The sequence below is a fragment of the Vipera berus genome, assembly GCF_964194415.1.
Source record: "Vipera berus genome assembly, chromosome: 10".
Taxonomy (NCBI): domain Eukaryota; kingdom Metazoa; phylum Chordata; class Lepidosauria; order Squamata; family Viperidae; genus Vipera; species Vipera berus.
This window is the reverse complement of record NC_138213.1, coordinates 1,209,819-1,237,645: the sequence shown is the minus strand read 5'-3', so window position 1 is coordinate 1,237,645 and position 27,827 is coordinate 1,209,819. Positions and strand designations below refer to the sequence as shown.

The 27,827-nt window shown below is 51.5% G+C and overlaps 1 protein-coding gene across 2 annotated transcripts in view; it reads right to left on the bottom strand.

Moving 5' to 3' along the window:
- The window catches only part of PIEZO1 (piezo type mechanosensitive ion channel component 1 (Er blood group)), a 52,930-nt gene that overhangs the window by 10,349 nt on the left and 14,754 nt on the right, over nucleotides 1-27,827 (bottom strand). Inside the window, exons 3-34 of one of the 2 annotated variants that reach the window (XM_081335851.1) lie at nucleotides 22,965-23,087; nucleotides 21,267-21,309; nucleotides 20,857-21,019; nucleotides 19,439-19,610; nucleotides 18,133-18,346; nucleotides 16,958-17,129; nucleotides 16,772-16,855; nucleotides 16,324-16,402; nucleotides 16,085-16,188; nucleotides 14,681-14,941; nucleotides 13,825-13,936; nucleotides 13,207-13,385; nucleotides 12,718-12,866; nucleotides 12,295-12,450; nucleotides 12,045-12,142; nucleotides 11,640-11,803; nucleotides 10,929-11,105; nucleotides 10,372-10,497; nucleotides 10,056-10,256; nucleotides 9,576-9,780; nucleotides 8,762-8,866; nucleotides 7,718-7,871; nucleotides 7,209-7,452; nucleotides 6,955-7,051; nucleotides 6,057-6,225; nucleotides 5,551-5,640; nucleotides 4,830-4,918; nucleotides 4,126-4,197; nucleotides 2,616-2,714; nucleotides 1,603-1,703; nucleotides 1,028-1,136; nucleotides 809-907 (exon numbers count right to left, since the gene is read on the bottom strand). In XM_081335851.1, the coding sequence (XP_081191977.1) occupies nucleotides 809-907; nucleotides 1,028-1,136; nucleotides 1,603-1,703; nucleotides 2,616-2,714; nucleotides 4,126-4,197; nucleotides 4,830-4,918; nucleotides 5,551-5,640; nucleotides 6,057-6,225; nucleotides 6,955-7,051; nucleotides 7,209-7,452; nucleotides 7,718-7,871; nucleotides 8,762-8,866; nucleotides 9,576-9,780; nucleotides 10,056-10,256; nucleotides 10,372-10,497; nucleotides 10,929-11,105; nucleotides 11,640-11,803; nucleotides 12,045-12,142; nucleotides 12,295-12,450; nucleotides 12,718-12,866; nucleotides 13,207-13,385; nucleotides 13,825-13,936; nucleotides 14,681-14,941; nucleotides 16,085-16,188; nucleotides 16,324-16,402; nucleotides 16,772-16,855; nucleotides 16,958-17,129; nucleotides 18,133-18,346; nucleotides 19,439-19,610; nucleotides 20,857-21,019; nucleotides 21,267-21,309; nucleotides 22,965-23,087 (4,410 nt within the window). The remainder of the gene's footprint in view (nucleotides 1-808; nucleotides 908-1,027; nucleotides 1,137-1,602; nucleotides 1,704-2,615; nucleotides 2,715-4,125; nucleotides 4,198-4,829; nucleotides 4,919-5,550; nucleotides 5,641-6,056; nucleotides 6,226-6,954; nucleotides 7,052-7,208; nucleotides 7,453-7,717; nucleotides 7,872-8,761; nucleotides 8,867-9,575; nucleotides 9,781-10,055; nucleotides 10,257-10,371; nucleotides 10,498-10,928; nucleotides 11,106-11,639; nucleotides 11,804-12,044; nucleotides 12,143-12,294; nucleotides 12,451-12,717; nucleotides 12,867-13,206; nucleotides 13,386-13,824; nucleotides 13,937-14,680; nucleotides 14,942-16,084; nucleotides 16,189-16,323; nucleotides 16,403-16,771; nucleotides 16,856-16,957; nucleotides 17,130-18,132; nucleotides 18,347-19,438; nucleotides 19,611-20,856; nucleotides 21,020-21,266; nucleotides 21,310-22,964; nucleotides 23,088-27,827) is intronic. The other variant, XM_081335852.1, reaches the window with a different exon arrangement.

Genomic DNA, 27,827 nt, shown 5'->3' with positions numbered 1-27,827 from the left:
TCTCCAGGCAGAAAAGGGAGCCCGTAATAGAACGGCAGAGTCGGAAGGGACCTTGGAGGTCTTCTAGTCCAGCCCCCTGCTCAAGCAGGAGACCCTATACCATTCCAGTCAAAGGGCTGTCCAGTCTCTTCTCAAAAACCTCCAGTGAGGGAGCAGCCACAATTTCTGGTGGCAAGCTGTTCCTCTGGTTAATTGTTCCATATACTGTATCCCTCCTCCCTTTGCTTGCAGCAAACTGCCCCTGCACATGGAGGATCCAGCTCTTACAAGGGAGTCTGTCCAACTGGCCTACCTCTCTCTGAAGGCCGGCAACCCTGTCCAAGTTCCTGATTAACTGTGTACACATAGTCTTTGACTTATGACCAGTTACTTAGTGACTCGTCAAAGTTATGACAGACTCCCCCCAAAGGTACTTACGACCCGGTTTCAGAGTTTTGATTCCTCCACCACCACCCCATGGTCACATGACCACATTTTGGATGCTTGGCAATTACTCCGTATTTACAGACGTGTAGTATCCCACGGTCGTGACGGTTAATGACATTGCTACTGAAAACTGATGTTTACATCTGGTTTTCATGAAAAATGCCCAAAAGTAAATGATAGGTTTGTTCAATGACCATTTCACTTAATGACCAGTGCAAAAAAAGTTGAAGAAATGGAGCTGTGGAATCCTGGGAGTTGAAGTTCCCCCATCTTAAAATAGCTGAGGTTGAGAAACCTTGTCCTAAGGGACTTGGAATCTGAAGGCAGGGGTCAAAGGCGACCTGGGCATTCCCTTCCATTGCGAGCCTTGCCTTCCATCTACCTGAAGTTGTCTCCTCCCCCTCCTCCTCCTCCTCCTCCTGCTGGCTGCGTCTCTCCTCTGGCAATTCACCTGGCAGAGTCTCTTCTTTGGCCCCCTCACCTGCAAGAGGGAGAGCTGGTGTTCAGCTGGCTACACCACGCTCACCATTCACGTTCTGAATCGTGTCAGGAAAGCAGCCCTTTGTGGTCCCACAGCTGGGTTTGGAAAAAAAGGTCTCACCTGGCGACGAGGTGCCTTTGGCTGGATCTGCCTCCAGTTCCTCTTTCTGCTGGCGCCGTTGCTTACGCAGGACAGTCTTCGTGCTGGTGACCCAGGCCTGGTAAGCTAGCTGGACCCAGAAGACGAAAAGAGAGACTGAGATGGCCTCATTCAACTGCTGGAGAACGTCAAGCTGAGAACGCCCCAGAAGCAGGAGAGTCCACCCCCAGGAGAACCGTCTCAGGACCACGTCCGCACGGCACAGGGTTGCCTGCCTCAAGTAGTCTCAAGAGCTTTGCCAAGGAACAACTCAAGCAGGTGGAAAGAGAAGACACAGCCACCTTGAGCATGTGCAGAGGGTATTCTTATTAATATATGGCATTCATGCAGCAGCCTATCAATGCCTGGGGAGCAGGAAAATTGTCTTTAAAAAAGAGGAATATATTTATTTATCCAGCAGCTGTGAGCCCAGCTACAAAAGAATTAGGCAGCTTTTGTACCTTGTATTGTAAAACAATTCCTATAAATCCATCCCAGCCAGCCAGTAACACCTGTGCTCCCCACGGCCTTGTAGGGGGGAATCTACCCCGCCTTACCTGGAAGGCACTCTGCTTTGGGGGCTTCGGATCCTCCACCGCCGACTCCTCGTCCTCTTCGCTGTCCGTCTCAAACAAGAAGTAATCCCCCGAGTGCAGCACTAGGAGCCCCAGAGCAAAAGGCAGCGTCAGCCGATGCCCTCCTCCTCCTCCTCCTCCCCTCCTCAACAGCCCCACGTGGGTTGGGGAAGGCCACGGCTCCCTCGAGGACAGAGACATGCGGGAAAAGGGACAGAAGAACAAGAGAGCCTCTAGGCATGTACAGAGAAGGGCCACTCTGCAGGTCAAGGACAGGAAAAGAGGACAGGAAAGACTGCAGAGAGTCCAGATCAGAGGAGCTGAGCCTCAAAACCCGCCAGGACCGGCTGCTCTCCACAAGCGGCTCTTCTCGGCGCTGGGTCCAACTCCAGAGCGAGGCCAGAGCGCCGGATGACCAGCCAGAGCATCTGCGCTAAGGCTGGCTTGGAGTTGGCTCTTCCTAGACTGACCTCGTGGCGGAGAGTCAACACAGACCCGACCAAGTCCGGGGAAGCGTCCCAAACTTGTCAAGTCATCTTTCAGCATTCTTGTTAGGCTCTTTTGCTGCTGTTGTGAACTTTGGGTTTGATGCTTTGGGCCGTTTGTTGGCTCATTTCAACTTGTGATGTTGTGCTTTCGGTTGGGAAACTGCCTTGCACTGCTTTGTCAATAAGGCAAGACGCTGCGTGCGCCCTAAACCAGGGCTTCTCAACCATGGCAACTCCCAGGATCTCTCAACCAGCATGGGAGTTAACGCCCACCTATCTTCAAGCTGCCTAGGTGGAGAAATACTGCCCTAAAAGCATGGGTACACACCCCCTGGGGCTTGCAAATGTACCCTCCCCCCCAAAAAAAAATCCAGTGCGTTCCTGGGGGTGGGGGCAATGCTCAGAAGGCCCCCCTCCTGCGGCTGGAATTCGAGTGAGCGGGAGGGAAGATTTTTCCCAAACGGGCACCGCTCCCCCCACCCTGCTCTGTTCGTGCAAACACATTACCCCTGTAATGGCCCTGCCTCCCCCGGCAAGGAAGGGCTACTTCCTCTGGGGAGGGTACAGCAGGCGAGGTGGCGCTACCCTCCACAGAATGTGGTTTTCCTTAGAGGGAAGAAAAGAGAAGCAGAGAAAGTCAAAAAGCTGCAGGGAGAAAACGTTTTCCAGGCAACAAAAACATGCAGAGACCCTCCTTCCCCAAGCAGGCATAAGCAATGGAGGAGGAGACCAGCCACCAGCTGTCCACGCAACATCTCAGCGGGGATTCTGGCAGCCCAGCCTCCCATCCTGGCTAGGACTGCAGGGGTGCCAAGGGGGTGGCTTGGTCGGCACCTAACTGGCCCCGTTTCCCTTCTTTGGGGAGGGTTCCTGTCCCGTAGAGTGAGAACCAACCTCTCTCTCTCTCTCTCTCTTTGGAAGTTCATTCTACTAAACCAGATCCTGGTCCACCAGGCAGAGTCCAGGCCACACAGTAAAATATTCTCAACCTTGGAGGCTTGAAGATGTATGGACTTCAGTGCCCAGAATTCCCAGCTGCCCAGGCTGAGAAACGCTGCGCTGCAGGACGACGCTCACTAAGCACTCCAAAACAGCTGCACCCGTAGCATGCATTGCCAAAGCCAGCAAGCCTTTCACAGCAAGATTTGGTGGCTCAGCCAACGTGCCTAAGGCAAGGGTAGAGGGCAGCGGGGATGTCCTTAATGGGCAGAGGGAGAGGCGCTATCAAGGCCGTTGCCAGGCAAGAGGGGACTCAGCCCTGGGCACGAATGTAATGTGAGGAAGTGTTAAGGATGAGCCCCAACCTAATTCGCCCAAAGATAAAGGCAGGGGAAGCACATTCTGACTTGCAAGGTTCTGCTACTATAGCTTTACATTAAGAGCAGGACTGATCTACATAGCATTGGCATCTCAGTCTGGTCTACCTAGTTGCACTGACAGATAAGCAATGATCCAAGACCATTTTGCGCTCCACCCAGTCTATATACTACAAGCAAGCCATGCTTTAATCTCGGTGTATTGACTAAGGCACAGCTGGCTAAATCAAACCCCCAAAGTCACAGAATGGTGCGAACCAGCTGGTCTGCATAGTGGTTTAGCTTTCAGGACCGAGCCTGGGATCTACACGCAGTTCAGGGCCTGAACTGGGCCGCCTTGAAAGGTCTCAGCTATGGGCTCCAACCAAGACAGGGCTTGCCCAAGGCGTCTGGTAGCCCTGAGACGAGCAACCAGGGTCCTGGTGCCTGATGAGGCCTGAAGCGGCAGCGGTCTCTGGAAGGACCCAGGCAGCAAGAGACGCTGACTGAGAAAGGCAGCCCAAGCAAGCGACGGCTGGAAGACCCTGGAAGAGAGAGACAGGCCCCATCCAGAAAGAGGCAGGCGGGATGGAGGAGATGGATTCAGAACCCAGATGACACCATGGTTAGCAATTGCAATGGCCAGCAGAGCCAGGCTCGCCCACAGGAGGATGAACCGGGGTTAGTATGTCTGCCAGCCCCGATGCAGGGCTGGGCTGTACCTGTGGCGTGATCCAACCACGGGCGCCACCAGCGCTTCCTTTGCTGGCCAGGGTCCTTCTTGGCACCTGAGACTGTGGAACATGGTACAAAGGCAGATGAGGGGCACAGGAAGGGCCAGGGCAGGGCTGACCGTGGACAATGCCAGCCGAGCCTGAACGAGCAGCTGCTCCTCTCCTAACGCACACTGATGCCTTCTGCGAGCCCAGGCCCAAAGGAACCGGGGCCACCGCCTGGGTCTCCCTCCCAGGCAACCCATAATCTCTCAGGGGCAAGAGCCATGCCTGCTTCATGCGGCTGGGAGTGGGTGAAAGAAGACAGCACCCACCACTCTTCACGGAGACCAAGCAGGGTGTAATCAAAGGCTACGTGGGGGTGGCAGGCAGGGAGCGCCCAAATCCTAGGAGGAAGGCGGGTGGGACTGGCAAGGATAAAGGAAGACCCACATCCTCCCCCCCCTGCCTTCCATGGCTCCAAACGGCATCCGGTCACACTTTCCGGCGTATCCTGTGAGCAGAATGGCGGCTTTCGTAGGGTCCGCTGCCAGAACAACGGTGTGGCATTGATGTGACGTGGGCATCCAGTGAAACCATACTGTGGAACAGGCCACTTGGAGATCTGCTGCCCTTGGGCGTGGCCAAGCGGTGGGCTTCCCAGAGGCTTTCCAGAAATGCTCCCCAGCCTGGCCCTGACGCTCCCTTCACACCTGGCGTGTCTGCCTCCGTGGCCTCTTCTGGGTCTCTGGGCAGCTGTCCCTGGTGGTACTTCTCCTGCTTGGCTCGAATCCGTTGCATCCTGTGGGCAGAGGGCAGGAACTAGGCAGTGGCACAGAGGCTTCATCTCCCCATGCCAACATCCACCTTGGATCCTCTTTTGCCTGCAGGGTTTCCTCACCTCAAGTAATTTCTCTGGGCCCCAGGAGTCAAAGTGGGCGGCTTGACCCTGCAAGGCCCTCCCTCCCCAGTGACCACGTGTCTCCCTGCCCCACCCTGCCAAGGCTGGACTGGCAGCCTCCTCCGGGCATTTCCTCAGCCCTGCCTGAAGACCCCAGCTTGGGCCCTGGAACTCCGTCCACCAGGGCAGAAGCTTCACCTCCAAGCAATCTCAGGGGCTTTGACCCTCCACAGCCCTGATTCTCATCTGCAGATCCTGCAGAGATCCTTGATTCCCCCTGGCAGATTCCCCACTTGAGTCACAAGATCTCTCCCAGGAGAGCCAGAAATGGTTGTGATACAGGAGCTGATGGCTGAGCTCCACCTCAGTCTGGCGTTTGGGTCAAATCAACAAAAATGAAAACTACTCCTTGCTCCAGGGAAGGGTGTCTCGGGACCCCAGTCCTGAAAGCCAGGATAAACATCTGCCCCCCCCTCCTCTCCCCCCCCCGCTGGGCGTCTTCCTCTCCTCCCCCTCCTCCCCAGAACACTCACTGCCGCTTAAGTTGGACCAAGGATTTCTTTTCAGCCTGGAGGTGGGCGGTCATCTGCTTGATCATTCTGGCTTTGAAAAGCGCGAAGCCCCTGAGGAGACACAAACCAGGATCCATGAATGTCAGAAAGAGCCCTGCCGAGCCACGTTCCTGATTTCCCAGAATGGCCTAACCAAACATAGAAACAGGCCACGGCTCTTCAGCCTCAGCGACCAGACACCAAGACGTGTTCGCTCGAATCTGTGCATGATTACAATACAGGTAGTCCTTGACTTATGGCCGTAATCGAGCTAGCAATTATGGTTGTGAGTCATGACGGTCATTAAGTGGGTCAACAGGTGACCACTCCCAATTTTACAATCTTTCTTGTGGCGGTCATTGAGCTAAGCAAACCCGCTGTTTGTTATGCACATCCTTTTGCTGGAAAGTGGACTGCACAGTCTGCATCCCAGATGTGCAAAGCGCCCCTCTCAAGCGCTGCTCCACCCCAGCCCTTCCCCTGCTCACCTGGAGGCCTGCAGGGCCGAGGCCTTGAGGTCGGCCCAGGCATGCAGGAAGTAGTAGCTGAGGAAGACCCTGCGCTGGAGAAGCAGGAAGACGAAGCAGATGCTGTCCCAGATGATGCCGGCTTCCTCCACAGGCAGCGCACAGTCTTGGCTCTTGTCCGCATCCTTGGCTGGCAAAGGAGGGGGCAGGGAGGGGCTCAGATGTGGAGCAAAGCAGGTGGGGACCCCGAACCCCTCCCCACACCTCGGAGCCCACCCCGACGCCCCCCCCCAGCGGGGACTCTGGGCTCTCCACCTGAGGAGGTTCCCCCGTCCCACTCAAATGGACGCCTCCGTACAAGCTCAGGTCACGGTTGTCATCAGGTGCAAAATGCATCTTTTCACACAAATCTGTTTTTTTATGATTGAATGCACAAGTCCACTCAAACTGACTAGAAATAACAGAAGCCGTTAGGTCAGGTTTCAGGTGTTGTTTATGCAACACATTAAATGATAACCTTGGGTAAACATGCCAAAAAAGGTTATCTATTTAATATGGGGCCAAAGTAAACCAAATCTTGTTTGGCTAAATCTGGTTGGTTGAACCTCATCCAAGAGGCCCAAAGCAAGGTGTGTCTTTGGCCTTTCTCCAGTCTTTTCCACCCAAGCAACTTCTGGCAACTTCTGGAGTCCCCCAATCATCACTGGGCCAAAGCAACAGTAACACGGACAGGAACTCTGACACTTCAGGGACGGTTGGGTGACAACCGTCAACGTCACAAATCCTCAGGGGAGAAACAGCACAGCTACGCAACCCTCCCGCTCCCCTCTTTCCATAGCCAGACTCCAGGTCTACCCCCAGAAGTGGGGAAAGGAAGTTCTCCCTCTTAGTCGCTTGGATAGCAACAGCGGATACTCACGGTCATAGTAGCCCTTGACGGTGCAGGCCAGGCTGAAGAGCTGAATGACCCAACAGAAGTTGTTCTGCATTTGCTGGACGAAGACGCAGGAGAGAAGCTGGCGGAAACGGAAAGGGAGTCACACCCCACCCAAAAGCGGCTGTCTGCATTCAGACCAAAGACTCACATTTTGCACACACAAAAAACTGGGTCCACCGTTCTGAACATCCCTTAGCCTGATGGACGGAAGGCTTTGCAGGGAACTTCAGCCTTACCGAGAGCATATTCTTGGCAATGATCACCGTCACGTTGTAGAGAATCAGGCAATCCCACAGGATCAGGCGGGCGCGCAGGGACCAGCGCAGCATGGTGGTGCCGAAGAGCAGCAGGTAGAAGCAGGCCATCAGGTAGCCCAGGCCAAAGATGCTGATGCGATTGGCCCCAGCGACGAAGACAATGACCAAGACGAACCAGAAGAGGTAGCGGAACACACACACCTTGACCATGTCTAGGTAGGACCTGGCAAGCGGGGAAGAAAAAATTGAGAATATAAGAAGAGTCCAGCGGAATCGAATCAAGAATCCAGCAAGTCATGGATCTTTGATGGATCTCAGTGGATTTAAAACCCAGCTGTAAGGGATATAAATGCAGCGCTGGTTCAAACACCCCTCCTTATCCTTAACTAGGATAAATCATCCTAGCTAGCATGAAGTTAGCTAGGAAGAGTCACCCAGGGGCAAAACATGGCTATTACTAGTGTGGGGGGGAACTATTCCGCTCTCACCTGCAGTTGACAAAATTGGGCACGGGGTTTGGCTGCCCCTGCAGAGGCTCCAGTTGCTCCCGGTTGTCCCCAGCCAATTGCACCCATTCCTCCCTCTGCTCGTTGACAAAAACCTTCCACTGCTGAGACGCGCAGAGCAGCAACAGGAAATCACCTGCGGGAAGTGAGGGTTTTTTTAATGCCCATCACACCAACAGACACAGGAAAGCAGTTGTGGCCTGTGGGATGCAGAAATGCCTCCTCTTTTGGGGAGGGGGAAGAGCCTCCCATCCCAAGGGGTGTGGCCCATCAGGGTTCCTCTCTGCAATTCATACAACCTACATACCACAGCTTGGGGTGTGTGTGTGTGTGTGTGTGTGTGTGTGTGTGTGTGAGAGAGAGAGAGAGAGAGAGAGAGAGAGAATATCACAGACTGTATTTAAGAACTGTACTACATCCTGAAGGAAAAGTGTCCAAACTGTCACTCTAGGGCAGGGGTCCCCAACCCCCGGTCCGTGGCATGCCACAAACCGGTCCACACAAACAAGCAAAGCCTCATCTGCAGGATGCAGGCAGCACACAAAACCACACCCCCTCTGGTCCGTGGAATAACGTCTCTCCAGGTAACCGGTCCCTGGTGCCCCAAAGGTTGGGGGCCTCTGCTCTAAGGGGCAAAATTGACAATGGCCCCAACCTGCTTCTCAGGAGCTGTCCCTGGTGCTGAATTTGGCTCATGCCTGAATTAAGGCTGGGGCTCAGTGGATCACTGAGGAAGATTTTAATTACCCCAATCAAGTAGCAAAATATTACACCCTTTCTGAATTCACTTGCAAACAGGGACAGTCTCTTTGCTTCCATATCTTGTTTTGACACTAATTGCCACATAAGGACAGAAAAAAAGGGGGGAGGCAGTATCGGGTTTTGTGTTTGGGGCTTTATTCCTGTGAGTTAATTCATGGAAGGCCATATAAATTTCTTTAATAAATAAAGAAAATGAATGAAATGAAGAAACAGCTCTCTTCCACCAGATTTTCTCACAGCAGGAGGGCTGTTCTAGGTACTCACTCATGAGATTGACTGAATTGGGTTTCATGAAGAAGTCGGGGAAGTACATCCATTTGATGAGAACGGAGGTAATGGGAAGGGAGGGGCTCCACCTCCATGGGTAATCTAGACAGGTAAAAAGCACAAAGATGGCACCTAGGGAAAAGCACCTGGCTGCGGACCACAGCAGCCCTCCCCCCATCATTTCAGGTTCTCCAAAGCTTTTTGTTTTAGAAGGAGGAGGATGGGAAGAGACAAGCTGTGTGCTGACCGTGTAGCTTTGAGCAGCAGACAGCAATGATCTCCACCCCCCCCCCCCCCGGGAGTTGTACAATTCTCATTTAAAGCCTAATTGATGGTTTAACCAAAAGCAGCTTCCCCTGTGTGTCCTGGATCTCTCACTCCCTATGTTTTGGGATGATCTGCCGGTTCAAGGAGGACAAAATTCTTCCTGTGTCCGCATCTCCCCATTATGCAGAATTTGGTATATTTCTAGTATCCTTAAGTCAGCTCTTTCCTAGCCTAAAATTCCCCAGATATTGCAAGCCTTTCTCAGTGGGGAACTGCCCACTGAACGTTTGGGATGACTTTTTTTCTGGTTCAGCGATGCCCTTGTGATGTGAGGATCAGAATGGCACTTGGTATAACAACCATGGCTGGTTGCTTTCTTTGGGTTGTACGTGGCTTTCTGAGCATTTTATGGAAGCAACTTGCAATGACCTCCATCAATGCCTTATGGGGATGGAGGAGAAGCAGAAAGGATGCCAAACACTTGTTCTATTTGGAAAGGAAGACTGCAGCAACCGTTGGCTGGTTCCCTAGGTTGGAATCTCACCAATGCAGAGAACTGGAGGAATCCCAACACAGAGAAGATACTGGAAGATGAAGAAGAGAGCCAGGAAGAGGCAGTACTTGGGCCAGAGCTTGGCAATGGCTTGACGCCGCCTCCGCGTCAGGATGACAACCAACCAGCATCCATGGAAGATCACCATGAAGTCCATGCGCTGGCCAATCACGTTCACTGTCGCTAGAAAGCAAATCTGGGGAAAGAGAAGGGAACGAAGTCAAGGAAGAGATCTTTGGTCTGGTGACATCTTGGGAGATGAACGAGAAATCTCTGCTCTGTCATTAAGAAGCTTCTATTCTCTTGGCCAAATGCCACACCTCTTTCTCTTATTCATTACTGCAAAAGCTCCACCCCTTTTTCATATGCCTTGATATTTTTGCTCCAGACACTCCTGGTGTCTTATCTTCTTCATTGTACATAACTTGGGTAGCATCGTCTCTTCGGCCCAGCCAGCAGGGCCCAGCTCACCTCAAGACCAAACTTGTAGAAGAAGTAGTTGATGAGGTACTTGATGCAGTTCAGCAAGCCTTGATCTAGGTTCTGGCGTGTCGCATCTTCAAAGATGGTCTGGGTGAGGGGAGGCACCAGCTGGTGTTTCTTGCGATAGTATTCCTGGCATCGATACACCACTGCTTCAAAAACCAGCAGGACCAGAACTTGCAGATGGTTCTAAAGAGGAAGAAGGAGGAGCAGAACGGGAAACAGAAACCACCTTGCCTTAGTATCAAATGGGTTCCCTCTCAGATATGATGGGACCTGCTAGGGGGGAACAGCTGCCACACACCTGGATGTAGCCCAGGTTGGGATACCCCTTGCGAATGCCAAACCAATTGGCCGGGTCAACAGGACCTTGGTAGAGGGTGGAATTGCTGATCTCCTCTGGTTGGAGATTGGTGTTATTGAGCAGAGGCTAGAAGGACAAAAAGGAATTATATTGTAATACTATAACCAGAAGATGTTATGCCATCAACAGAATTCACTATTCTTCCTGGGAGGTTAGGATAGGGCAGGGGTAGGCAACCTTGGCTCTTTTATGACTTGTGGACTTCAACTCCCAGAATTCCTGAGCCAGCCAGCCATGCTGAGGAGAAATGGGAGAGGTTTCCATACTGAGCCATGCTGGCTCAGGAATTCTGGGTGTTGAAGTCCACGAGTCATAAAAGAGCCGAGGTTGCCTACCCCTGGGATAGGGTATAAACTCTCAATCTAATCATCAGCCATCATTTCCCTGGTGACCACTATTTTTCCCCTTCCATGCCTCCGATTCCCACACATACAGCCCAAGTTGGAAGGCACTTCCCTCTCCTCCCATTTCTGGGTCTGAGGCTGGGGCACATTTACCAAGCTGCAGTTGTTGGCATAGTCTTGTGGGTTGACAATCTTCAACTGGTACAGCATCTTGCAGACGATGATGATGCAGGCCCAAATGGTGGAAAGGCAGGAGGCCATGTGGCAGAAGCGGCTGTAGGGCACCGCAAAGGCCCACAACACCACCAGCAGCAGGTTCATCACCGACACCTGGAAGAGGAGAGGAAGAACAGCAGTTGGAACCCTGGATCGTGCAGGGGAGGCGGGCTGGCTGGCAGCGTTCTGATGAGTTGAGCAACCTTCCTTTAGTTTTTCAAAAAGGAAGCTCCTCAAGGGGCAGAAAAGGGATGAGAAGGTAATCCTGGTGCTGAAGGATGCATCCAGGTAGGACTCCCGCAGCCTCAAAGGTGATTTGGGGCTCTGCATGGCCCACACCTTGGCCCACAGCCAATTGCAACCTCCCTGGGCCAAAGCAGATCTTCGTCTTTCCTTGCTACTCTCAGCTCAATGACTAAAACATGCTTTGTGTGAAGATACTTTGGAGATTTCATGGGACAGAAAATACCCGAGGCATTAAATTTTGCAGCCTGCATCTCCTGTATCTTACGGACCTCTGTGGCTTCCTGAGCTGGCACTTTGGAGGTCAGATGTTTTGATCCCCAGGTGGCTCCTTGCCTAAATCAAGCCCTCCCCTTGGCCTTCGGCAGCTCCCCTCCCGGGCCCAGCCCTTCTTCCAGGACTCACCTCCTGCAAAGCAACCCACATGATGTACAGGGCCAAAAGCTTCAAGATGTGCAGCTCCAGCAGGCGAAGGACAAAGACCTGGATGCAGCCGAGACTATCTGAGAAGCTCTTCCCCAACACCGAGAGACGCTCCAGCACCAGGCCCCACTTGCTGGGCACACCCTCTGTGGGAGAGCAAGGAGGAGGAGGAGGAGGAGGAGGCAGAGCTGGGAATATTCAGACTTCACCAAGTCTGGTTCTTTAGAAGGCTTTGTCCTCCCCAATGGAAGAGAAAGGATGCTTGGAATGAAACAACTCTCCATTAGAAGGAAAACCAGCTTAATTCTCTTCCTGGGTGGTGTACCTTTTGCAGAGATGGACCTTTGCTTTCCCTTGACACCTTCTTTTTCAGCTTTCTCCCCTTACCTTCAGAAGAGGCATCAATGTCATCGTCTGGCTCGGGGTCTTCTGCTTTGCCCCCTTCAGCCTGAAGCAGCTCCTGGCTCCCACTAAGCTCTCCCTTCCTAAAATCAAGAAGAACGCCAAGAGGACTTAAGAGCTGAAGCCTCCCTGGGATTGGGGCGGTGGCTGAGGCTTCCTTCTCCTCCAACCAGCAAATGAATCAAAAGCTGGCTCAGGGAGCCGGGACTTTCCCACTCGGAAGCAATGGACATACCCGGGTGAGATGACGCACTCCAGATCGGTGACACGCATAAACGGGCGGTGGAAGTAGTGGAGCTGAAGAATACAGGCCAGTAGGAAGAAGCCTGGGATGAAGATGCTGGAGAAGAGCTCAGAGACGCTGAACTGCTCCAAGCCAAGGTCACCCAGTCTGGACAAAGAGGAAGGGAGGACCTTCTGAGTCCCAGACAGGACCTGACCTACGTGCAGTTCTCTTCTGACTGACAAATCAGTTCGGAACCATTCAATCCACTCAAATCTCTTTGTCCCATGGCCCACCTGGGCAGAGGAGAGTATTTGGATCTATTTGAAATCAACACGAGATCTACCCCAACCTATCCCCAGACTTAGACCAGGTAAGGAGCCGTCATCCACAGATCCATGGGGTTTGGGGCTACGAAGCTGTGGCTCCACTCACTGTTCATCGGTCAAGTGGGTGAAGTTCCTCCAGTACACGGGGAAGTCCTCAAACTGGTAGGTGTAAACAGCTATAAGAACCAGCATGGTGTAAGCAACCACAAACCACCAGAAGGCCTTCAGGAGTTTCCGCCAGAGACCGTAGTAAACCTGCAGAAGAAGTTGGTTGCAGAGGATGGCAGAGGAAAGCGCCTAGTCATCTTCACTCTGTGGTATAACTCATCCCCTCTGTTGTATTGGTTCAAGAGACCCCAAGAAGTCTCTTAGAACAGCTACCGAGATTGCTGCCCCATCTGATGGGTAGATGGACCAGTCTGGCTTGAAAGCCACAATGACTGGGAACTCTAGCAAGAAATCTGTGGGTCATCAGGACGCGGCAAAAGGGGGATGGTTTCCCCTGCTCTCTTCCCCTTCTTTGCACCCTTGTCTTTTTCAGTCCTTTAATCCCTAAAAATACTGACATCTCTCTGCTCTAAGGTCCACTAATCACCTGGAAGAGGGTGAGGAACAGGAGGAAGAGGAACATGTAGACAATTTTGTAGACCACCAGCCGTCCAGCAAAGCTGACCACAATGAACATGCCAGCACAGACTAAGATCCAGAATTTGGCGTAGAAGTCCTTCACGTAGCTGCCCAGGACTTTCAGGACATCATGCTTGGGGTCTGGCTCTGCAAAGAAGAGGGGAGCGGAACAGTGGGGCTCAGAATGACCTGGACCCCAGGGCAGAACTCAACCCTCATTCAAATTAAAACTGCTGCAGCCCAGTTGACACATCAGGCCCATCTAGAAAGTGATGCACTGGGTTTTGGGAACCCAGCCCATCGCAGCTTATTCCAGAAATGTTGGGTGAGCAAACAAACGCTCTCCAGTGCAAGTTAAGACAAGGTTTGCAGATTATCTGGACAGAATTCTTTGCAAGTCCAACTGTTGGGTTGCCAAGAGGTCACCAATAAACCTCCCACAAATGCAAAAATGGAGCTGGATAATCATTTAGCAGGTATAATGGCCTTTAAGTCCCACTAAAGTCAGATTTTTAAAAATTAAAATACATGTTATTATTTACTGGATCTGCTTGTCACCCCACGTTTTCAGAGCCTCCGTACTCACCTGCCTCGATAACCGTCACTTCCATCAGGGGGGCCGAAAGGGGCTTCTTTTTCAGCAGCTTCTCCTTCACAAATTGTCGCACCAGAAGCCAAACGGTCAAGGTATAAAGGAGCTGTGGGGAAGAAGGCATGCAGAAACGCAGGTCAGAGCATCTCAGTCAAGCCCTGGACGAAGAGAAGCGGGCCTGGTCTCAGGTAGGCAAGGATGGTCTGTGAGCTGAAACTTAAACGGCAGACTTGAAAGAGCTGCATCTTCCCTCCGGACGTGTTCCTCAAAGCGGGAGACTCCCCACCCCACACACGTCCCTCTTAAAGGCGCCTGAAATCAAAATTATTTGCCAGCCTGGATTGAAAAATAACACAATATTAAAATGTATTTACTTTTCATACTTTTTCTTTTTTTTAATTGTACTGCCTTTACTCTGTAAAAATTTTTCCCCAATAAAAATTAGTTTAAAAAAGAAAGAAGTGCATATACGGAAAGGCAGCGTCCTCCATTCTTGCACTTTGTCATGAAACTGGGTGTCATTTTCAGTCGTGCACACCAGCAGGCTGGGGAATTCTGAGCATTGGGGTCCCCGTATCTTAAAGCACGCTGGCTGGGGAATTCCAGCAGCCGACAAAAGTTAACGGCTTAAAAGCTGCCGAGGTTGAGAAACAGGATGAACATCCCAGTTCCGTGCTGAGCTGTGCAAGAGGCCCTGGACGGCTGACGGACCTCCTTCGGAGCCCCACCGCCCAGCAAAGCGTCAGCTGAGAAAGAGAGCAGGAAGGAAGACCAATATGACAGCAAGAGAAGAATCTAAACCAACGCAGCTATCAACATAGGTCAAAGTGGTCTCCGGGCTTGACCCTACCTTAGCCCCCAGGTCCAGGCAGGGGTACGGAGGCTGCACCAGCCCCAGCTGCTCCAGGGGCATGAAGCCGATCTTGGTGGGCAGCTCGGGCTCCAGATCCATCCCCCACACGTACTGCAGGCTGCAGAGAACAATACCGTAGAGGAGGATGAAGGGCGAGCAGAGCATGGCGAAGTGGTGCCTGCTACGCACGATCCAGATGAGGCAGGCCCAGAGCAGCAGCACAAAGGTCAGCCAGCTGTGGTAGGTGATGCTCCACACCTGGAAAGGACAGTCAACCCCAGAGTGAGCAGGCTGGGAGGTGCTTCTCTTTTTATATACACAACTTTATGGGTGATCAAAAACACAAGATTAAAGGATTTGAAAAAAAAGAGAAAAACTATAAAAGAGGGAAGATAAAATACAAAAAGGAAACATAGAAAATAATTATAGATTTCTACAGATTATTTGTACATTATTTCAGTAATCCCGTACAATTCTAAAGGAATCAATCAATCAATCAATCAGAATAGAGCTGGAAGGAACCTTGGAGGTCTTCTAGTCTGACCCCCTGCTTGAGCAGGAGACCCTAGACCAATCATGGCAAACCTTTCAAAGACCGAGTGCCCAACTGCGACCTAAAACCCACTAATGTATCGTCGGGTGCCAAGTGGGCGTGGCCCAATGGAGGAAAATTCCACGTAGGGTCAGGGTTAGGTCACCATGGACTCATACAGGAAAATGGACTTTGCCAACAAACTCGGGAGTGCTTGGGTATGGTTAGGGGGGGCACTGACTTTTCTAGCCTGCCCTATCTACGTTTCCTGGTAAACTACATGGGAAAATCCCATTGGAGGAAAATGCCACTTAGGGTTAGGTCACCATGAACTCATAGAACAAAATGGACATTGCCATCTTTTTTTTTTTTTTGCACACAGTGGCAGAGGCCTAAAGCGAAAAGGTTTTATAAAACCCAGCTGAAGGCCTAGGATTGGGGAGATGCCGTGCGTGCCAACAGGGAGGGCTCTACGTGCCACCTGTGGCACGCGTGCCATACGTTCGCCACCACGGCCCGAGACCATTTCAGATTGTCTAAGGTCTCCTGCTTTTCAGATTGAATGACGTGCTTCTCAATGAGTCTAAGAGAGTCTAGGATGGTTGCTACAACTCATTATGTTATCGTATCGTGTTAAATTATCCTACAGGAAAAGGATGGTCACAGTTCACTTTAGATCTGGTTCTGGACCTCACAAGGAACCCAGCTGTGATACTAGGCCAGAATGGCCTGTTTTGTGAGTGGCCAGCGCTGGCCAACCTCAGAGCAACGGGACCGGGGATGGAGTGCCCCCGCCTTCAAAAAGATTAAATATTTGCTGCCAGGGCTTTTCCTTAGCTGCATTTTAAGAGCCCTCCCCACCCGCTCACCATCATGGCGATGAGGGCGCAAACGTAGCTCTGCTTCATGACGACGTGGCCCAAGGAATGAAGGAGCTGCAGCTTCTCCTGGGGAGGCTTCTGTTTCCGGAGGGCTGCAGAGGAGGGATTCCCTTAGAGCATGGTCCAGACCCCCCCCCCCTTAAATGTCCCAATTTAAGGGCGGTGGGGAGAGCAGCTGCAGGGGAGTCTTGCTGCAGCCTCCTTGTCACAGCAATACAAAGCTTCACCTGCGTGACTGGCTCCCTCAGCTTCATGCACGGTGAGGTCCTCGGCCCCAGAAGCCTCAGGATCCTGGACCAGCATCGGCTGCAAAGATTGCAAAGTGAATTAGCAGGTCTCAGAGAAAACCCACAGCAGCCCGAACTCACCTACATCCCAAAAGGCCTGGAAGCATCAGAGACGCATCCGGAAGGAGCCACGTTCAAGCCCTGTTCACTCCCCTCTGGGTGGATTCCCCTTTGAACGATGCTATGCCACGATCTGGACCTTCGGTCTAAGATGGCACGGTCCTCCCCACCATGTTCTGCTGCTTCCAGGGACCCAGCCTGCTCCTCGTGCCAGCCGATTCCTTGCTGGTGCTGAAGGGGATCCTCCCTGCCCTCCCTGCTCCCTGCCCTGCCTCTTGTCCAACTAAGGGGACTTGGCCCCCGGAGCAAAACCCGCCCACCCCCTCACCTTGGCATCTTCGGGCAGGTGGTCTTTGTCCTTTGACCGGCTTTCCAGCTCCAGAAGCTCTGAGGTGGAAGACTCGGAATCCCTCTGTTTTTCAAGGGTTTAAAAGGGAAGGTCAGGCGACTGATGCTCCTCCTGTAACCAGATCACTGAGGTGACGAACATCCCACTGAGAAACTCAGGGCTCACCTGTTTAGAGGAGCGCAGCCTTCGGAGCTTCACCAAGGTAGCCAAAACGTAACAGAGCAGCAGGAGGATGCCTGGATTGGCGTAGACGGGCCAGGGGTGGTTGAGGTCCAGCAGCAGCTTGTTGGGCTGGGTGCAGCCTCCGGGGAGGATAATGGCCTTCAGCCCAAACAGCCTACAGGAGAGATTGAGAAAAGCAGCATTCAGACCGACTGCAGATACAATGACTGAAGGTCTTCTGGTCGCTCTCCAACTACTCTTTAGTCCTGGGGGGGCACCCTGGACCCAAACCTCGGGGTCTTCAGGATGCAAAGAAAGTAAATGTTCAGAGCCTCGTATTAGCATGTTATCCTTTTCAAGCCATGCGCTCCTCTGTGTTCAAGACGGTTCTGGCATGCCGAACTTCCTAGCTGTCTCTATCCAGTAGGCTGTGAGAACCTCAGACGCTCCCATTAAGGCTGCAGCGGAGAAGAAGGGAAGCCCCCTCCCACTCTGAGACCCTCCCATGAGAAACCCAACGGGTAGCAAACACCTGCAGCTGTTCAGGAGGTCCACAGCAGATTGGATCCTGAGCTGTTCTTCAAAGGGAAAGGTGCCTCTTGTCTATTCAACTAGGAGGTGCCTGGAGCCAGGCTGCCCGCAGGGCCCTGATGCATCAACAGTGGGACCCTGCCAAACCCCCAAAATCAGGGAAGGAGGCTATCTTGGCCACTCAGGGGACTTGGGGGGAGAAATAAAACTGGGGGGGAGGCTGTTTTTTCCCCAGACCACCTCAGCTGCTCTTCTTCTGTCAAAGGTGGGACCAGATCAGGAGGGAACTTCACAACTGATGGCCATCCCAATCCAGCTTTTGCCTGGCACGTGGCCATGGGAGGACCTTCTCCTCTTTGGGGAAAGACTGAACCGCTTCAGATCCCCCACTTGCCACCCGGCAGATCCAGAAGATCAACATCTACACCAATAAAGAGGAGAGTCCCTCTCCTCACCCCCATTTTAAGAGGGAAGTTTGAAAGATTAAGAAGGTGGATATGCAGGCTGACTCTTGCTGCTCCACAGTGCCACCCCACCAGCAGAGAAATCTTCCAGGAACTAAATTCTGGGGATGGTGCATCTGCCTCCAGGGTCAGGCCACCAAATGCTGCATCCTTCCAGAGCAGTGAAAAGGACACCCCACTTACCGTGCCCAGAGGCCAGTGGGTGGAAGGATTTTCTGCATGAAGGGGGTCTGGTAGCCATACAGGCAAATGAGGTGGGCCCCAGCAAAGACATCCACCATGATGCACAAAGCGTTGAAGGCCAGGTGGCTGATGGAGAAGTGGCAGGCCCACCAGGTCATGAGGCCCACAAACAGCAGGTAGTAGACGCTGGAGAAGGCCGAGGGCAAGGTGATCCCTGGAAGAGAGAGAAGCAGCAGGCTGACTGAGATTTAGAGGCTGCTTGGCATAATGGACCTCATGAAGAGAGCATGAGGACTGGAGCCTTTTAAGGCAAGAAACATCGATCCCACTGCCAGGGTAGTTCTCTAAGGTTTTGGGGTGGCCGAGAGCTCCAAAGCGCCACCAGCTCTGACCAGCTGGCACGGGCACTTCAGGCCTGCTTGTCTTCTACAAACCTTCCATTCTCAAGAGGAATTTCAAGGCACGAATCCAGAGCTAATCCTCAGAAGATTAAACCCTTCATGATAATGTGAGAAGTCTGGGAAACCCTTAAGAAGCCACATCAGCGCTGCCGGAAAAGTGATTCAGTTTCACATTCCAGATGTGCCAGAAACAAAGCACGGCTTTCTTTGCTCCTGCAGAGTCCTGACGAACTTTTGTCACCAAGATCTGAACACCCATGAAGCCATAGCACATTTCTGTGGCCCCAGCTGGGACCTTCCAGGTGGGCTGGGTAACAGCCTAGCATTCCTAGTCAGATGGATTAGAGATCCCTGGCCATCAAGGAGATGCTTCTCCCCCAGCACCCCAGAAGCAGCCTCTTCCCTTTCCGATAGCAGCTTCCTCTCTTGGCTCCTTTCCCTAGGGCAGGGGTAGGCAACCTCGGCTCTTTTATGACTCATGGACTTCAACTGAGTCAGCTGACTCAGGAATTCTGGGAGTTGAAGTCCATGAGTCATAAAAGAGCCGGGGCTGCCTACCCCTGCCCTAGGTCATTGGAAATTTCCTGTATGTGTGTTCTGGAGGGCTGCTTCCTATTCAACTGGGATAGGTAGGGCTAGCAATGAGTTCTGTCTTTGTTGCTGGGGCTAATTAAAAAGATGTAAAAGAGAAGCTTCTAATTAACAAAGCAAGAGACCCAGGTTGGGTTCTTCAATGTGGCTGGCCAATATTTTCCTGCGTGTTGCATTGGACAGAACGTCCTCTCCACTTCTAGCTTAACACTTAAGCCTAAAAGGTTCCAACTAGGTGCAGCTACTCAGAGTAGGAGCTTCTTCTGAAATGCACAACTGGGTCGTCCCCTTTCCACAGAATCCTCCACACCTACCTGCCAGTGCAATTAACACAACAGCCAAGATCTTTCCAACCGCCATCAAGAGCCCGTGAGCCTTCACCCGGAGCCGAGCAGCCAACTGTGCCCGCCGCCTTGGCGAGTCCGGGGCCGGAGCGTCAGTCCCTCCGGGGGACTCTGGCCGGCCTTCATCGATGGCCGCCTCTTCCTGAAGGAAAAGGAAAAGCCACAAGGGGTCACTCCACACCTACGAGAGACTCAAGCGCCCTTTTGCGAAGGAGGTCTGGCAGCCGTTGGGGCAGCAGCTTAATGCAAGAATTCTGGGAAAGCCGATCAGGTCTCTGAGAAATTCAACGGGCTGGGGGGGAAATGCTCAATACTGAATTGACGGTGTGTGTGTGTGTGTGTGTGTGTGTGTGTGTCCATCTGGGGGCAAGGGTGGCAACCTGAGCTGCAGAATGGAAGTGCCCTCCTCTTCCCTTCAATGTGGGCCCCCTTCTTTCTCTAAACTTTCATCTAAAAATGGAATAATGCCACTGTAGAAAATCCAAAACTGAGCCCCCTCCCAATTTATAAATCAAGGCACGGTCAGTTTAAGCTGTTGTTACCAATCTGGACGGTTTGAGAGTACAAGGGGGGGGGAGATGTCCAGCTGGTGCTCTCTGATGGACAAGGCCCCTTCCTCACCCCGACCAGCACCTGGCCCTGTTTGTCTCCCACAAGTGCTTGGCCAAGTTCATTCCACACAGAGTGGCCTCTTTGGCTCGGCTGCCTGGCTCAGGTTCCCAAGCCCACTGATGTTTCCAGGGTGGGGGATCTTGACCTGCAAAGTTCTGTGGCTCTGCCTCCTTGACCCCTGGCTCCGAGGCCAGCCCACTGTCCAAACATGTCCTGAGCTGAGGAACCCCCCCCCTTTCTGGGGGAATCCACCCATTATGGCTGGTAACTCCCCCCCTCCCCCAAGCAGGGAGGGGAAATAGGAGACGCGTGTGGAGGAATCCTGCAAACACGAAGGGGTGGAATGGAGGCACACATTCTCCTTCCCTGCGTAGGAGGAGATGCACCCAGCTGGGTTTTCACCCTGCAGCTCCTGTTTCACTGCAAGCGGAGATGATTTGGGGAAAGAAGAGAAAAACGTAGACATTTTAAGCATGGATTCTAAGGCTGCCCCAACTCCACTTGGGCAGAGCTGGAGATCAGAAGGGCAGATGCACCCAGAGCAGAGCCAGAGGCCATAGAAAAATTGAGGGTGCGCCTTCCTTTGGCCGGGCTCACCTATGGAGAAGGGACAACAGGACAGCTGGTCCTACTCCCAGCCAATATGTTGGGGGGGGGGGGCTGGGGATGATGAGAGTTGTAATCCAATCCATTGGGATGAGCCCAGGCTGGGAAAAGTTGCAAAGAAGAGAGGAAGCTTAGAGAATGGAAGGCCAGCAGATCCACACCAAGCTCACCTGTTCTGGGGGGAGGGGGGATTCAGACTGCTGGCTCCAGGTGACGACCTCCCTTGCTGGCTGCAAGCGGCTGCAAATGCCAAGGCAGATGGCAGAGACCAGCAGGATGCCCAGGTCGGGGGCTACTAAGCGCACCGAATTGGGGATGTCGTTTAGGTCCAGCCTAGAGAGGGAGAGAGAGACGTCACAGGGTCTTCAAACAGGGTCGTCTGCAGCAGTTGAGCCAGCCTAGGGGTGGGATAGCCCCAAAGCAAGTAATGAACTGGAGGGCAAATCCTGCCCCCCAGCTGCCCAAGAGGGTGATAATCATGAGGGTGAGCATAACGGGGCACTCCGGAATCCCCTCCCTGAGAACACGGCAGACATCTTTGAAAAAGCAGCTCTGCCCACCCTTTTCGCTCGGCCCTTACCTGGTGACCCCAATGTGCTGAGCCAGAGTTTCCCATGTGCTGCCTGGGAAGACAAGGAGAATGATAATGATAATGATGATAATGATAATAACAACAACAAAAACAAACAAACCCAAATCAACTACCAGCTCTGCCTTCAAATGCAATTCTGAGCAAGCACATCCAATTGGCAGCAAATGAATCCATTGAGGATCCAGTTTCTATCATCTGTAGGCAATATGAATTGGATCCAGCCTTGGGTTGCTTCCATAGCCAGGAGGTGAAACTGAATGTTTAAGATAAAAGATCCTTCCTCTGGGGATCTAAAGCTCCCTGCATCTATTCTTTTCCAGACCCCAGAACCGAGAATTTCTGAATAATAGCAGAGCAGACCGTGGAGTTCTAGGTGAACTGAAAACTGTCTCAGGGGTTTCTTTTGAAAATCAGAAGGGAAGACTATATTTCCAGATCTATGGGTAGAGCTTTTTTTAAAAAACTTTTAATCACTTGACCATAGATTCTGATTATGTTCTCGCTTGGCTCTTTATCTTAAAACATTGCTCTGTTTTGGTCAGATGTAGCTCCTTCCACAGGACATCTGGCCGAGGACCACCGGCTGATCTCTGGAGTCACCGCTGTGCATTTCTCCCATCCCCCCCAGGACCTCTGGCTCCGGCTGGTGGGATTCTGCGCCCACTGAAGCCAAGTGGAGAAACTTAGGAAGGTCTAAGTAAAATTCAACTGAATCAGTCACCGCTACGCCAGCCTCTGAGAAGGAGGCCCACCAATGATTGCTAAACCTTTGCTTCTGCTCCGTTCGTGTGGCGCTGAAAGGGCCCAAAGCAAGTAAACCACCCCCCCACTTCCAAACATGGTAATGTGGAGCTATGGGTTAAGCCCCACTGCCAAAGGGGAGGGGGAACAGTTTATAGAGATCCCCTGCAGATAAAGGAATTTGTTCCATGTATGGAAAACTGCAGGGAAAGCAAGAGGGAAAATCATAACGTACATTTCTGAGAAACCAATGTTATGTTTCGGGAATATTTTGAATCTTTAAAAAAAGCATTTGTCAAACACAAGTTTAGCTGGGACAAGGAGCCCCCATTTCGGAAGAGCAGAAACCAGAGAAGGCTCAGAATTTTCCCCCTGGATGGGGAAGGTCAGGAGGAAACGACAGCAACACTTCCAGGTTTGGGGGGGGAGGTCAAATACTAGCGTGTGAAGTGAGAAAGGAGGGTCCCTCCCCACAGCAGATCCCATGGTAAGGAGAGATCGCCAGAGGAACAAAGAGGACCAGGACCCGGATCTTTCGATCTAGCCACACCTGGGCTCGCCGTTCAGTTTTCCAAGCTTTGCTTTACCGCTTCAGGTCAATATTTATATTCTCAAAGGTGAATGCTAATCTGTAGCCAGCTTGGTTGGCCCTCCCCCTGGACAGGATTAAACACAGGCTTGGGGGCTGCAGGAGAACAAAACCCCCTCCTCTTTTGGCGAGAGAGGCTGGAAACAGACATTTGGGAGAACAAATGTAGAAAAAAGAATTGAATTAAGCATCCCTTCCTGCCCCTCCCCTCCCCCCTTGAGTGCTCAATAGTCTGTCAATCACCGAATTCCCATTGCATTATTTTACATTTTTACTACAACTGTCTTCTGCTCTGCTTATCATTTCTCTCTGAATCGAGATTCTGTAAGACAGGAAGGGGACAGGATACTACTCACAGTTGCTTCCGAGGAGCTGGTCCAGGCTGGGCACAGTGTAAAGGCATATTTGGAAGACCAAATGAGCGAGAAGGAAAAGGATGCTGGTTCCTAAGACAGCTCGGAGGAGGCGTCCAGTGTGACCTGCAGAATGCCAAATGGGAGACTCCTTTCAGCCCTTCACCCTTGGCTACTGTATGCAAGTCTTACCAACACAGCCGGCAATTATGCCCCTGCTCCAGACGTCGCTGAGGTTCAGAGTTAAAAGTAGCTTGGTTAAGATCACCTAAGAGACGAGCCCTGAACTGGCCTGGCCTGGCCAAAAAGCAACCTTCTTTACCACACAACCCCAGTTTGAGCGTCCTCAGCCCCTTGCCCCACAATTACCTAAACTGGCTCCTGTCCCCGGAGCAGCAGTGCATAGGAACTTCCAGAGAACCTCTAGTTGTTGATGTTCTCCATCACCCTAACTCCTGGCCATGCTTGCAGGGGCTCACAAGAGCCGGAGACCAACAACATTCAAGACCCAGGTTTCACTGCAACTTGAAGAACTGCAGCTAATTCAATCAAGGTTTGGGGAAAATGCTGGGGTTATAGTTAGCAATAGCTGAAACTTTTAACTATTACTCTGCAACAGGCAGTCCTTACGCAGCTTTGCATTTAACTGATAAGAGCGGAATTTTAGCAATGGATTGCCAGCAATGGGAGAGAAGCCTGGAGGACGGGTTATGGGGATTCTCTAAACTTGGTTTTTCATTTGTGGATGGCTCTCTACCTAGCTAGGCGACATCTTCAGTGTGAAATGCTTTGAGAAGCCAGGTGTGTGGGTTAGTTGTGGGATATATAATTGCTAAATTATTGCTTCATTTACACAATTCAGCATTGGCATTTACACACGTGTGCAGCTGCTGTGTACCTCTGCTTTTTCATTAGCCTAATACTACACCTGTACTCAACTGAGAATAAGTCTCATTAAACAGTATGATTTATTTCGTAGTAGACGTGCGGCTACAACTGGAATCAGCAAAACCAGAGTCCTGGGGCACCTTAAAATTGATGGCATATTGAGTGGTGGTGCAGAGCCAGGTTGGTGTCACAGTTAAAGGCACCCAGCCACAAACCAGGAAGCCCTGAGTTCCAGTCCTGCCTTAGGCATGAAGCCAGCTAGGTCATTGTCTCTCAGCTCAGGAAGAAGGCAAGGCAAACCACTTCCAAACATGTTACCCAGAACAATGCAGAGACTTGTCTAGACAGTTCCAAGGAGTCAAAACTGTCTTGAAGGAACGCGTGCGCACCCGCACACACACACACAACCAAAACATCCCGCTTTTCAAGAAATGTTGCCTTCAATGGGCAGAAGCTGATGCCAGAATGGCTTAATCTCCGGGAGCAAAAGACAAGCTCCAACTTGAAACCCCTCCATTAACATTTACAAAGAGGTCTGACTCTACTCTTTTTCTGGAACCAAGAAAGGGCTTCTTCTCCGATTTACCTCCTTGGGTTCATACGCCAGGGGATGAGGTCACCACCATTTGTTCTGTGTCACACAACAGCACACACTTAATAGAAGGTTGTGTTTCATGAACAATGGAAGTCCTCCGCTCTGTAACGCTCTTCTGTACTTGTCGGTGTTTGACTCAACTCTTAACAATGCCCTTCGGTGAATGTCATGGGGCAATTTTTTTTAAAAAAAAGTGCTGTTAACTTGTTAAGAGAGACCTTTGTTATCCATGGCATTTTCCTGAAAACAAAACCTAATTTACAGGTTGGGCAGGTTGAGTTTCCGGCTTTGGCATTTAATTTGGTTAAAACCCTGGAAGATGCTGCCAGTCAGAGTGGGCAATGCTGACTATAGGGACAAATCCCCAAATGTGTGGGTGTGAACAAGTTACACCACCTAGGCTGGATCTTACTTCCCTCCCCCCAATTCCTCCTAACCAGTTTGTTATTTTCTCTTTGGCTCCATGGCTCTGGGTTGCAAAGAAAGGCCATTTCCCCAGCCCCTTCCTTCCTGCCCCTTACCACCTCCTTCCTTCCAGCTATTCAGTTGACAGTCACCTACCCAACCTTCAGGTTAATTATTTGGATTAATTACTCCCTCTCGGCTGGGCTCGATCATCTCACGGCATGAAGCTATGAAAGTGGAGAAGATAAAGCTGCTTTATAACTTAAACCAGGGGTCTCCACGCTGGGCAACTTTGTGGACTTCAGCTCCCAGAATTCCCCAGCCAGCCAAGCTTTAAGTCCACAAAGCTGCCCAGTTTGGAGACTCCTCGTTTAAACTAATGTCCCCACCCCACCTCAGAAGGAGAGAAAACAGCGAAGAGGTTCATTCTGTCCCCCTCCATATTCCTAAATAGATTTGCTGGGGGAGGAAGAAAGAGGCAGAGCAGAGGAAGAGAAGGCTGATGCTGTGGTGGCCCCAGGGAAGGAAGGAGATCCAAAAGGTTGTGGGAAATACACAACACTGGATTGCCAAGTCCCACGGCAGCCACGGAGGGATCACAAGCACCAGGAAAGCTGCTGGATTTTGCCCTGAGGAATTCCAGTTGGACTGCAGGAGAACCTCTAAGCAGTTGCCACTTCCAAGCGGTCAAGCGAAGCCGCTTTCCAAATCTTGCTCCAAAGGCACAACTGAGTCACGGGAATAGCCGTTCTTGTGAACTCGTTGCAAAGCTGAACACAGGCAGACCTCGGCTTACAACAGTTCATTTAGTGACTGCTCAGTTACAACAGCGCTGGAAAAAGTGACTTATGACCATTGTAGCATCCTCATGGTCACGTGATCAAAATTCAGATTCTTGGCAACTGGTTCATATTTATGACGGTCGTAGCACCCTTGGGTCGCGTGATCCCCTTCTGCGACCTCAGACAAGCAAAGTCAATGGGGAAGCCGGATTTGCTTAACAACTGTGGCGAGAAAGGTCGTAAAATGGGGCAAAACTCACTTCAGCAAATGTCTCACTTAGCAACGGAAATTGTGGTCGTAAGTCCAGGACCAGGTGCAAAGGGGCTTAACGTGGATGAAACTTCACAGGCCTCCCAAATCAGGGAAGAGTTTTTCCAGCAATCAGGGAAGCAAATGACTGTACAACACCGAACGCATTCGCAGAATTTATGGCTTCCAAAATAGGCATCCCATATCGTGGTTTGTTTTGGTTCCGCTAAAATCTAACCCAGTCTGATTTCATGGTTAGACACAGTTGAAGAATCCATGGTTAGCATGATCTGTGTGCCTCCTCTAAAAAGTATTTTTGTCTTAATTTACCTAACTGAATGCTTTAAAAAGTAAGAAAACGGGAAAATGTAAACATTTAAGGTGCAAATGGTTTTACCAGGATTCTTTTTGTATTCTTAGGTGCAGAGATTACTTTACAGTCTGTTTTTAAAAAGCTAAGATGGGAAAAAGTGTGGGCAAAAAAAAAAATACTGCCTTGAATAGCTGAAACCGGACCAGAAGAAACAACATGAGCTAATCTCCTTGACGGCCAAATGCTTCGCGTCCCAGAACTCGGATTATCCCAGGCAGATTTTAAGTGGCCCTGAAATGTCTTTCAAGTGCGGAGACACCAGTTTTCCGTATATCACGTGGTTGGCCATAAAGCCATAAAGTTACACAACTGGGGGCTTTTGGACGTTGTGTGACAGCGGAGTCAACTGGAAGCGAACCAACAACTCAGCTGAACTAAAAGCCTGACAATCTGCGGAAGAGTTTGCAGCAACCTTTCCCTCCGATGGAAACTGCTGGGGTTGTTTGCCCTCCAGCAGATCTCCATCCATCTTGCCTGCCAGCCCTGCGGAAGACAAATATTTGTTCAAGAGGCCTGTTTTTCTTTTCCGCAGGATGGTTGATTAAACAAGAGCTGGAAGAAGCTGGCTGCACCCTTGGAGGGCTCCCAAGTGCCTTTGCAACCAAGGCGTCCAAGGGCCTGCAGGGCCAGGATTTGCCAGCCTGGGTGAATGCACGCATCCTCGGCTGCTCTCCTGGTCTTCTGAAAGGGGCTTCTGGAAAGTCGCCCACCCACCAATCAAGAAAGCGCTCAAAGTCTCAACTTGGGGCACCCAAGCTGGCACAGGACACCCACAAAACAGCAGAAATTTCAGTGGAGAAAAGGAACAAGGAGGAAGACTCTGGGTTTCTATCCCCTGGGGGGAAGCCTGCTTTAATGCAGAGACGCTGCCGGAATTGGTGCCAAGCACTGTCTGTCATTCTATTTGTGCCCGGAGTGATGATGATCTTCAGAAAGAAACCCTCGCGTTGTGCACGAAGCAAATCGTTCTGGCAAAGTGGACCCATGGGGTGAAGAGGGATGGAAGGGCGGAAGGGCTGTTCTCCAGATTAAGACACACGGGGTGGGATGGGGGTTGCCCCTGGGGCTCTCTCTGCAGCCTGGACCATCCCCGGGACTTTTTTGGGTGTGTGTGTGTGTGTGTCCACAAATCAGTTCTGTCTTTGCTCTGCAAAAAAAATAAAAATCCTCTTTCTTCCTCCCTTTTGCAGGGAGCTAAAAATGAGCAAATACAGAACAGAGAAAACATGGCAGAAAGAAGCCCTCCTTCACCGGGCGACGGTTGTGAGGCTGAAACAGAGAAAGCTGCTTTGGGCTTCTGAAGAAAAAGGCAACCGTCCACCTAACAATTATCGCAGAGCGATAACGACGATGACCATCCCCACCGTCTCACCAAGGGAGTCGCGCAGGGGATCCCCTCCTTGCTTGGCATTGGTCAAACAGCTCTCCTGTGCCTGAAGCAGGAATGGCCACAGTGAGCTAAGTGCTCCAGCCCATAATTCCAGCACGCCTGAGCCAAAGAATTCTGGCCTTCCAAACAGGAAGGGTTAAGTCCAACTCCCTGCGGAAACCGGACATGGTGTGTCCCTTTGCC